At 42.3% G+C, this 12494-nt stretch overlaps 1 protein-coding gene across 2 annotated transcripts in view; it reads left to right on the forward strand.

Moving 5' to 3' along the window:
• LOC138664932 (deoxynucleoside triphosphate triphosphohydrolase SAMHD1-like) overlaps window positions 1–12494 on the forward strand; it is a 415941-nt gene that overhangs the window by 169526 nt on the left and 233921 nt on the right. For both annotated transcript variants that reach the window (XM_069751981.1, XM_069751982.1), the window contains exon 6: window positions 5715–5876. In XM_069751981.1, coding sequence (XP_069608082.1) covers window positions 5715–5876 — 162 coding nt within the window. The remainder of the gene's footprint in view (window positions 1–5714; window positions 5877–12494) is intronic.

Genomic DNA, 12494 nt, shown 5'->3' on the forward strand with positions numbered 1-12494 from the left:
AGTAAATATGACCGGAATGACTGGGTGGGGATTGGTGAGGAAGGTGTCGGTCTTGGAGTCTATTGTATTAAGTGATTTATATTTTTGGAGAAACACATTGATTTGGGATTTGATAGTCAGGGTAGGATCAGATGGAATTTTTTTGTATGTAGTTGCATCTGATAATTGTCTCAGAATTTCAGCCGAATAGTCAGTTGCATTCTGCACGACAATTGCCCCGCCCTTATCGGCCGGTTTTATGGTGATGCTCCTGTTTTTTCTAAGAGACTCAATGGCTTGCTTCTCAATTGGAGAGATATTGCTATGGGTAGGGAGGTTACACGTGCAATGTTGTTCTAGAATTGTATCAATGTCCCTCTGGATTAAGTCAATGTAGGCCTCAGTGGCGTGATAATTGCGTGGGGGACTGAAGCTACTGATGTTACGTAAACCCAATCGTACAATGCTTAATTCAGGGATAGGATTCTCCACAGCCATGGAGATCCTATTCCTTGTCAATTCCTGTTGCAGTCCAAAGAGGGTCTGGAGGCGAAGGTTACGATAGAAGTGTTGCAGGTCTTGAGACAATTTAAACTTGTCCCATGGTGGAGTAGGGCAACAGGATAAGCCCCTTTGAAGGACAGCTAGTTCTGCGGGATTGAGGGTGTATGACGAAATGTTGATGACCGAATTTGGGGCCTTACTTGGGACCTCGTTGTCATGCGGTCTCGGTTTCCAGGCGGCCCTCCGTGTCGGTCTCCTCCGGGGCGAGTGTTGGGCCTTGAGTTCGAGCGTCTGAATAAAAAACGATTCTGTGAGGAGCTGTTTGTGGAGCTGTCGCTGTCTGTACTGTACGACCCATGGCATCGAGGTCCAGTATTCCCTCGCGTGGTGCTTGTGGATGCAGAGTCGTTCCATCTACAGACTCGGCTCAAGGCGTAGTCCTCAGAATCTCGCTGGAATTTGGACTGCTTCTTTTCCTGTAGGTATTTACGGTGCTCTTCTATCGCATTGTCTGTTTTGACCTTCAAAGTATTCCAGTCGGCTGCTGAGAGTGATGTAGACAATTGTTCTTCAATGGCAGATAGCTTCTCCTCACATTCAACAATAGCTGTTTGGAGAAAATCAATAGTAAGTAAAACAATGTCCAAAGAACATTTATTGAGAATCCTTTGGAATTTTTTGCAATAGTCCGGTTTCCCAGAGAATAATGTAGGTCTTAAAGGGACACTGTCACCTGAATTTGGAGGGAACAATCTTCAGCCATGGAGGCGGGGTTTTTGGGTGTTTGATTCACCCTTTCCTTACCCGCTGGCTGCATGCTGGCTGCAATATTGGATTGAAGTTCATTCTCTGTCCTCGGTAATACATGCCTGCACAATGCAATCTTGCCTTGCGCAGGCGTGTACTATGGAGGACAGAGAATGAACTTCAATCCAATATTGCAGCCAGCATGCAGCCAGCGGGGTAAGGAAAGGGTGAATCAAACACCTGAAAACTCCGCCTCCATGGCTGAAGATTGTTCCCTCCAAATTCAGGTGACAGTGTCCCTTTAAGTGGCACCTAAGACCACGTGGGATCTTGCTCACTCTATAGTATTCTGCTAGTGTTATGGAGTGTAGATCAAACGATGTCAGCCGCCTCCGTTCTCGCTCATAATCCTTGGTACGGAGTTCCTGGACCGGGATCTTCAGGAAATCTCCTGAATTGTTTACATTTGCGAGAATCCTTGTTGCTGCAGTTTAGTCGAATGCGAAGGTATCTGTAGACATCTAGGGCACAGGTGCGTCCGCCAACCACACAGACTGGTTACAGGGCAAAGGCGTGCACTCTGGAAGTTTAGAGATGGTGCAGGCTGAACCTGAAATAGATCCAGTAGAATCATATGCTTTTTTTCATCCATTTTTTCATCCATTTTTTCCAGCACTCCTAGCTTCATTTTCCATATACCTCTCTTCAGCTTTACTCTGGACATGGCTTTTATTTTCATCCTATATTCCTTTCTCCTATTCATTTATTCCCTTTGCCCTCTCTTCCCCACCACACACACCTATAGGCCCCTTAGGTTCTCCCTTCTCTGGCTCCACACTTCACATTTCTTTCCAGCGCTGCTGCCTGCGTGTCTCTGTTCCAGCGACTGCTCTAACCTTGCGCACACAGCTCTCTGCGCACTATACATACCGCGCAGGCGCCCTGTGCCCTCGGTGCTTCTATTCTCTCCTAGCATTCCACTGCGCATGTTCCCCCACAGCTCTGCGTTCCATGCTGGCTCCCTGCGCTCCATGCCTCTGACTACATAACGCGCGCACGTCCACCCTCTCCTGCCCTTTTCCACTTCCTGTCCCGCCGCTTCATTAACCCACTGGCCACCAATGACTGCGCACACCACCACAGATCTCCTATACTCCGGACCCACAGGTATCTCTCAAGGCGCCGCCATCTTGCTCTTTTCTTTATTTTCTTAGGCATTCCTAGGCACATTTAGTACGTTTACTCTGCTTTCATATTGTTTCAGTTCTTTTTGGGATCACTTTCCCTTTCCGTGCCTTACCGGACCCCTGAACTCTATACTTCTGGGTATGTTTCTTGCCATTTACCTATTAATGCAGCCCTGCCTCTGGCTGCCAATCAGCAAAGTCCTTACTCTTTTTTCTTACAACTCTCCCTTGGAGCCTCTGTGATTCTCTTCAGTGCCTTCTTCCCTCCCTATTTATTTCTACTCTAAAGGTCAGTTTTGTTGTACACCTTCCGCATAGCTATGTGAAACAATTTCTTTATGACATTTATATTGGACCATTTACGTTGCTGTCCACCTCCGTTTTTTAGCCATCCTCAGAGCCGTTGTGACTTTCACACACATATATATATATATATATATACAGTGGGGCAAAAAAGTATTTAGTCAGTCAGCAATAGTGCAAGTTCCACCACTTAAAAAGATGAGAGGCGTCTGTAATTTACATCATAAGTAGACCTCAACTATGGGAGACAAACTGGGGAAAAAAAATCCAGAAAATCACATTGTCTGTTTTTTTATCATTTTTTTTGCATATTATGGTGGAAAATAAGTATTTGGTCAGAAACAAACAATCAGGATTTCTGGCTCTCACAGACCTGTAACTTCTTCTTTAAGAGTCTCCTCTTTCCTCCACTCATTACCTGTACTAATGGCACCTGTTTAAACTTGTTATCAGTATAAAAAAACACCTGTGCACACCCTCAAACAGTCTGACTCCAAACTCCACTATGGTGAAGACCAAAGAGCTGTCAAAGGACACCAGAAACAAAATTGTAGCCCTGCACCAGGCTGGGAAGACTGAATCTGCAATAGCCAACCAGCTTGGAGTGAAGAAATCAACAGTGGGAGCAATAATTATAAAATGGAAGACATACAAGACCACTGATAATCTCCTTCGATCTGGGGCTCCACGCAAAATCCCACCCCGTGGGGTCAGAATGATCACAAGAATGGTGAGCAAAAATCCCAGAACTACGCGGGGGGACCTAGTGAATGAACTGCAGAGAGCTGGGACCAATGTAACAAGGCCTACCATAAGTAACACACTACGCCACCATGGACTCAGATCCTGCAGTGCCAGACGTGTCCCACTGCTTAAGCCAGTACATGTCCGGGCCCGTCTGAAGTTTGCTAGAGAGCATTTGGATGATCCAGAGGAGTTTTGGGAGAATGTCCTATGGTCTGATGAAACCAAACTGGAACTGTTTGGTAGAAACACAACTTGTTGTGTTTGGAGGAAAAAGAATACTGAGTTGCATCCATCAAACACCATCCCTACTGTAAAGCATGGTGGTGGAAACATCATGCTTTGGGGCTGTTTCTCTGCAAAGGGGCCAGGACGACTGATCCGGGTACATGAAAGAATGAATGGGGCCATGAATCGTGAGATTTTGAGTGCAAACCTCCTTCCATCAGCAAGGGCATTGAAGATGAAACGTGGCTGGGTCTTTCAACATGACAATGATCCAAAGCACACCGCCAGGGCAACGAAGGAGTGGCTTCGTAAGAAGCATTTCAAGGTCCTGGAGTGGCCTAGCCAGTCTCCAGATCTCAACCCTATAGAAAACCTTTGGAGGGAGTTGTAAGTCCGTGTTGCCAAGCGAAAAGCCAAAAACATCACTGCTCTAGAGGAGATCTGCATGGAGGAATGGGCCAACATACCAACAACAGTGTGTGGCAACCTTGTGAAGACTTACAGAAAACGTTTGACCTCTGTCATTGCCAACAAAGGATATATTACAAAGTATTGAGATGAAATTTTGTTTCTGACCAAATACTTATTTTCCACCACAACATGCAAATAAAATGTTAAAAAAACAGACAATGTGATTTTCTGGATTTTTTTTTCTCAGTTTGTCTCCCATAGTTGAGGTCTACCTATGATGTAAATTACAGACGCCTCTCATCTTTTTAAGTGGTGGAACTTGCACTATTGTTGACTGACTAAATACTTTTTTGCCCCACTGTATATTCTCTATGGGCATTTTCTGTGTATATATGTATGTACATACTTCTGTATACTACTGTGTATATATATATATATACATATATATATATATTTCTGTTTTTATAATTTTGTGTATATTTGATAGACTTTATGCTACCACCAATCTTTTGCGCACTATATCTTGTACCTACCTCCTTTTTTCCCACATTGACTCTAATATATTATATGTCTATGTTTTTTTCAGTGAGGTTTTATAAAGGCCCATCACGGGGTCGAAACGTTACCTCGTCACTTTATTAACTACTGTGGTGTTTTCTAATAAAATTTCACATACAGTATATGATGCAACTGAAAATCCATCTCCTGAGTGCAGCTGTTTTTTTTTCAAGCATATTCCTCCTGTCCGGCTGACCACTGTCCTGTGGCTTTCCACCATCTCCCAGATAATTTCCACAAACATCCACGCTCTACCCTTGATGCTAATTTTTTTAATCCACATTCCCATGGGTTCTAGGCAGTTTTTCTTGTGACTCCATTTAGCAAATTTAACAGTTTATTAATATGATCATTCATTGAACTACTTATGTCATTTTCAGTGAGAGCTTGGCTCTAAGAGCAGTCCTATTCTTTGTTGATGTGATGTGGCTGCTGAGAATAAAGGCCTCGAGAGGGAAATATAATTCTGTTGGAATAAAAAGATTTATGACCAACTTTAATCTCTCGTTAATGTAATAATGAAAAAAAAAACACAAGCCGATAACTGATGAACGTCCATTGATTAGATTGCTCGTTCCCAATCACAGGCGTCTGTAAAAATGCTGCTTCTCTGCCAACAAAAGAGTGAGATAATCATTCGATGGCTGATGGGATAATTTATACCGTTGTTGACAGTACATTACGCTGTATAAACAAAGGATATGCTGCCAATATGCATGATGTATAAGGGAACACCAATCCCATTAACATCAGTCCCTCTTCATTACCTCTGCATTTTTTAACTGCCCTTTTACTAAGGGTTGTGGATCCTCATCACTGTTCACCAGGGGGTGCCAAGAAGTCATTATTTTCTTGATTTGCATTTTATGTTTAGAGCACCTTTATAATGAAATATTATTAATAGCGTACTGTTATAAATAAAAAATAAATAAAGATTTCTTTAACCAGTTTTAAAACTATGATTGTTATGCTGAAATCCTGTATTAATTTAATTAATTAGTTTTTAAACTTTATTCAAACGTAAATTTGTTACTGATGTAATTTTATTTTTAGCATGAGAAGGTTTCCGTACAAATGCTTGACCATCTAATTAACTCCAATAACTTGGAGAACGTAATGGAGGAATATACCTTGAACCTGAAAGATGATTTAATATTTATCAAGGAGTTGATGACAGGACTACCCCAAAGCAAACAAAATCCAGAAAGTAGAGAAGTAAGTAAAAAATCTTCATCACTAATTAAAAACTGTTTCTAACCCATGACATTAGAGAGTAACCACATATGCATAGAAAACCGTAATAAAGATCACCCTATTCTCCAAATCAGAGGCGGTCCAAAAAGTTAGACCCTAACAAACCCCATATTTATGTTGTAAATACACGTTGCTGCCAATGGTAGCACAAGCTGTTTACTTACTAACTGCCGTGTAAGGGGTTTGTTAGGTTTCTGGATGATTGTGGTATGTCCTTAAAGGGAATCTATTACCAGGATTGTGCACAGTAACCATACAGGCAGTGTCAGGTTGGCACCATCATACTGATTAAAATGATACCTCGATTGATGAAATCCGTCTTGTGGTTGTTGTTTAATCTTTATTTTTAGTTTTCAGTTAATGAGATTCTCGTGCTGCAGAGCGGGCCTGGAGGGGGTCTTCATGCGGTGCTCTGATTAGGTATTAGTAGTAAGGGGGATGGATGTCTCGTCAAAAAGAAATCTGCCAGGTGCCCCGCCCACTATCAAAGTGATATCAAATTGTATTAAATTGATCTTATAGGGAATTAAATGGATATCGTACTGCTATCGTAGTGTATTAAAGGGAATAAAATAGATATTATACGGCGATCGTAGTGTATGAAAGTGAATTAAATTGATTACTGGCACGATTCCTACAAATTGATAACAAGTTTGTTTTATAGGCCGATTGATACGTTAATGAGAATTATTTCCTTGTGCCTATTATTTTATAGGGCCAATAATTATTCCAAAGTGAAACAAAGTGCGATTGATCCGATAATCAGAATTTAATTGTGCCTATTATTTTATAGGGACAATAATTATATAGGTTTTTGCTGCAGCTATTATTTATATAGGTTCTATTATGTATAGCATCGATATTATGCTTTTATTGTCAATTTGATATGCTAAAAAGGAGTAAAATAAAGAACGAGAGACGCGATTTTCAGATAAAAGTTATCATGTTTATTGAACAAAATCAGCAACATTTTATAAAGACGTATGAATAAATTTCATTGCTCAATTAGAATCAATCAGTTACACCTCATTTCTTGAAATTCACAATACAGAGCAATTAAACAAATCTTTGTTCAGATAAAAGTTATTTTTATTTTAATCAAATCAATTATCACTCAACACTCGCTATTACAATCATATAGATGGAAACATAATATTTCTTACATAATAATTTACAGCAATACAATTGATAACTGCTACATAGTGAGCCACGTGGATTGTAGTATCGGCGATACTCTTTTTTTAATTCTCAATGGTCCTTGAGCGATACCTATTGGGGTGGAGTGTAAAGGACGGATCGCACGGCGTGGTGTGAATAGAGATCGTGGCTTAGATGTTCCATCAGTTTCGTTCAATGGAACTTTTAATCGATTAAATTGTTCTCTAGTAGTGAAATTACCCACGACAGTGGAGGACATATTTAATTCCGCCATAGCCTGCATAAACGTATCCCAGCCCCGGGGCAAATTCTTCCTGGACATGGCATGACTGAGTTGTGTTACGCACCAAATCCAGCATGTTAGAGCCGGGAATTACAGTTCCTTTGAATATAAATTCACTTTTGTCATTCCACAGTGTAATATTTTGGTTCTGTAACAGTCTGCTTAGTAAAAATTCTGCATTCTTTTTATATCGAGGATTTACATGACTTACAATTTCATTAACATCTGTATTTTTTATCAGGTTCTGAATTCAACAATTGTTGGTGATCAGATTCAGGAATGCTAATGATCTTTAAAGTTGATAGTTCCTCTGCATCATGTTTAGCATGAACCAAGTATCTCTGTAGTACAGCACTATATTTTTTTATTTCACATCGTCCGGTATATCACGACGTTGTAAAATCTCAGCAATTTCTCCATCAAGACGTTGGATAACGCTCTGGTGTATGTTGGTTGTAATAGGGGGTCTTAGTTTAATTAGTTCCTGCTTGGGAACAAGATACATTTTCTCGGCGTGTTCCATTAATTACCACTGAGTAGACTTGTTAATATCGGAATCGCAATCATGGTTCTTATAGCTTTACTCCACTTTTTTAGTATATATTTTTTGTCGCTTTTTCAGAGAAATTCGACCTTTTAAGATATTTAAAGCGATTTTCCCTATCGCTGTAATGAAATCATGGCTGGGATTGCACAAAATAGATTTTATGACAGAAGGAGATGCCATCACCAGTGTTTTCAAGAGATCCCAGTTACGAAGTATTTTCTCAGACATCTTTGCAACACTATGGCTACAGTGTAGAATGTCTGATTTTGTGTAAATTCACTTTTTAGAGGGATTTTTTCTTTTGAACGTACACAGCAGGAAAAGCAGGAGGAAACAGACCCATCCTCAAGCAAAGTTCCTCAGGGGTATCGGCTATCAAGTCAAGCATCAAATACCCATAAGGTTCCCGTGTGGCATCTTCAAAAGCTTCTAAGAAATAGCGAGTTTTTCCGACGTTCATTTGTCGCGCTAGTGTTACAATTTGTAATTTATGTCGAGGGTAGTGTTGAGCGATACCGTCCGATACTTGAAAGTATCGGTTTCGGATAGTATCGGCCGATACCCGAAAAGTATCGGATATCGCCGATACCGATATCTGATACCAATACAAGTCAATGGGACACCAAGTATCGGAAGGTATCCTGATGGTTCCCAGGGTCTGAAGGAGAGGAAACTCTCCTTCATGCCCTGGGATCCATATTAATGTGTAAAATAAAGAATTAAAATAAAAAATATTGAAATAATTACCTCTCCGGAGGTAACCGGCAGCCTTCTTTGCTTAAAATGAGCGCGTTTAGGACCTGAGAATGACGTCGCGGCTTCTGATTGGTCGCGTGCCGCTCATGTGACCGCCACGCGACCAATCAGAAGCCGCGACGTCATTCTCAGGTCCTAAATTCCTAGAATGACGGTCACATGAGCGGCACGCGACCAATCAGAAGCCGTGACGTCATGGTAGTCCCTAAACGTGCTCATTTTAAACAAAGAAGGCTGCCGGTTACCAGCGGTGATGTCCAGGGGCCTCCGGAGAGGTAAGTATATCAATATTTTTTATTTTAATTCTTTATTTTACACATTAATATGGATCCGATACCGATTCCCGATATCACAAAAATATCGGAACTCGGTATCGGAATTCCGATACCGCAAGTATCGGCCGATACCCGATACTTGCGGTATCGGAATGCTCAACACTAGTCGAGGGTTATTAAAAAGGACCATGTATGTTGTGTTTAAATTTGTCCTACAACTTTTCTTTCCTTGACAAAATATGTTTTGCACCATGTAGAAAATGCTGAGATTTCTGTGATGTACATACTTGGTAAATGCTTTTCCTATCGTCTCTATAAAATGTCGTTGATTTTGTTCAATATTTTTTCTGATGAGTTTGTAAAGTTCGTAAAGAGAAATAGTGATCTATACTGCTATCAAGATAAGCAACTCCAGGAAACATATAGTACTGTTTGCGGACATTATTGTGTGTTTATTCTGAAACATCTGGCCAGGGGATGGACATATTGTGAGATATTATGTCAATTTACTAATAATTTAAAAAAGAATGATAACATAGTTTATGATTTTGTAATGCGCAATTCAGCTGGATCAAGCTTTAATAATTGCAACTCTCATAATAATTACCAAATATGCAGGTCTCTTTCTTCACTATGAATAGATGAATACATTCATTACTGAAATGAGAGCAGCTGACTTTAGGAAAATGTTTATTCAGTGTAATGTAATGTCTCACACTGACAACATAAGCACAGTTGTAAGGTAGTTTTTGCTTTTTGGATAAACAAATGAATACACGGGCATTGTGCAATGTAACTAATGACTGCGTCTCACTATGTATTTCACCTGCTCTGTAACTTATTTTTGCTCTTGAACAAACTTTGAATAACTAAAGAACTTTGTCCTATGTAACACCTGCTGTACCTAATGACTAGTGTTGAGCATTCCGATACTGCAAATATCGGGTATCGGCCGATATTCGCTGTATCGGAATTCCGATACGGAGTTCCGATATTTTTGCGATATCGGATACCGGAATCGGAAGTTCCCATAGTGCAATGATGCACTATAATGGAGTGTGGGCAGTGTGTGGGCAGAGACTGCGTGTGTGTGCGTGGGCGGGGTCTGTGCATGCCCTGGGGGGGTCTGTGCATGCCTGCCGGGGGTCTGTGCGGGCCTGCCGGGGCTCTGTGCTGCCTGCTGGGGCTCTGTGTGGGCCTGCCGGTGCTCTGTGCGGGCCTGCCGGGGCTCTGTGAGGCCTGCCGGGGCTCTGTGCAGGCTGCCGGGGCTCTGTGCAGCCTGCCGGGGCTCTGTGCGGCCTGCCGGGGCTCTGTGCGGGCCTGCCAGGGCTCTGTGTGGCCTGCTGGGGCTCTGTGCGGGCTGCCGGGGCTTTGTGCGGGCTGCCAGGGGTCTGTGCGTGTGTGCAGGCATCGTCCGATGGGACTACAAGTCCCATCGGACGATGCCTGCAACACTGACAGTGATTGACACATTAGCCAATGATGGGACAGTAGTAGTCCCATCATCCGGCTAATGTGTTGAATGTAAAAAAAAAAAATACTACATACATACCACATACATACTACTTACATACTACATACATACTACATTCATACATGCATACATACTACTTACATACATGCTACGTACATACATACTACATACTACATACATACTGCATTCAATACATTCATACATTACATACAATACATACATACATACAGACATACAGTACATACATACATACTACATACATACATGCTACATACATACATACTACATACTACATACATACTGCATACAACACATTCATACATTACATACAATACATACATACATACAGACATACAGTACATAAAACATAGAGTACATACTCACCATTACTTGTCACTTTGTTCCCCCGAAGCCAGTGTCATCTGTAAAAAAGATTAAAATAACAAACAACCAATATACTCCCTGTCCGCAGAAATCCACGAGTGCCCCACGACGATCAATTGCCATAAAGTGAGACTTTGTCCTAATGTAACCTCTCAGTGATGCGCTGCAGAAGCCATTGTCTCCTGTCAGTGTGTCACTGAGGGTCCTATAGAGCAGTGACATCACCGTTTTTTTCCACCGGATCCATTTTTTTCCACCGGATCCGTTTTTTTCAAAAAACCTGATGTGTGAAAGCAGCCAGATATATGGATAGATACATCTATGTATCTATAGATATATCTATCTATAAATATATCTATAGATAGATATATCCATAGATATATAATAGAAAGGCCGATGTTTCTAAGGCCAATTTCACACTTGCGTTTTTAGCAATCCGTCGCAATCCGTCGTTTAGGGAAAAAAACGGATCCTGCAAATGTGCTCGCAGTATGTGTTTTTTACCCATAGACTTGTATTAGCGACGGATGGCCACACGTAGTGTCCGTCGTGCAACGGATCCGTCGTGTTTTGGCGGACCGTTGGCACGAAAAAACATTTAAGTGAACTTTTTTTGTCTGTCGCGTCCGCTATTTTCTACCGCACATGCGCATCCGAAACTCTGCCCCTTCCTCCCCGGACCTCAAAATGAGCAGCGGATGCGTTGAAAAACTGCATCCGCTGCCCACGTCATGCACAAATTTCACAACGTGCGTCGGTACGTCGGCCCGACGCATAGCGACGGACCCGTATTGACGCAAGTGTGAAAGATTCCTTAATGAGCGTTGAATTTAAAAAAAAAATGGAAAAAAAACGGCGTGGGCTCCCGCGCAATTTTCTGCGCCAGATGGGGAAAGCTGACGGCCGGGGGCCAATATTTGTAGCCTGCTATGAATATCAGCCCGCAGCTGTCTGCGTAGCCTTTACTGGCTATTAAAATGGGGGACCCCCCAAAAAAATGACATGGGGTCCCCCCTATGTTTTATATCCAGAAAGGCTACGCAGACAGCTGCGGGCTGATATTCATAGCCTAGAGATGGGCCATGGATATTGCCCCTCCCCAGGCTACAAATACCAGTCCGCATCTGCCCCAGAAATGGTGCATCTGTAAGATGCGCCAATTCCGGCACTTAGCCCCTCTCTTCCCACTCCCGTGTAGCGGTGGGATATGGGGTAATAAGGGGTTAATATCACCTTGCTATTGTAAGGTGACATTAAGCCGGGTTAATAACAGAGGGGCGTCAATAAGACGCCTATCCATTATTAATCCAATAGTAGGAAAGGGTTAATAAAACACACACACATTAGGAAAAAAGTATTTTAATATTCTTCATTTAACCATACTTACCATACTTCAGCGCCTGCAAAAAAGTAAAATAATAAACCGTATAATAATAAACCGTATACTACCTGTCCTGTCAATCACTGTCACTGTTGATGCCTACACACGCACAGAGCCCCGGCAGGCCCGCACAGAGCCCCGGCAGGCCCGCACAGAGCCCCGGCAGGCTCGCACAGAGCCCCGGCAACCCGCACAGAGCCCCGGCAGGCCCGCACAGACCCCCGGCAGCCCGCACAGACCTCTGGCAGGCACGCACAGACCCCCGGCAGCCCGCACAGAGCCCCGAGACGCCCGTACAGAGCCCCGGCAGGCCCGCACAGA

This window comes from Ranitomeya imitator, chromosome 2 (genome assembly GCF_032444005.1).
Source record: "Ranitomeya imitator isolate aRanImi1 chromosome 2, aRanImi1.pri, whole genome shotgun sequence".
Lineage (NCBI taxonomy): Eukaryota > Metazoa > Chordata > Amphibia > Anura > Dendrobatidae > Ranitomeya > Ranitomeya imitator.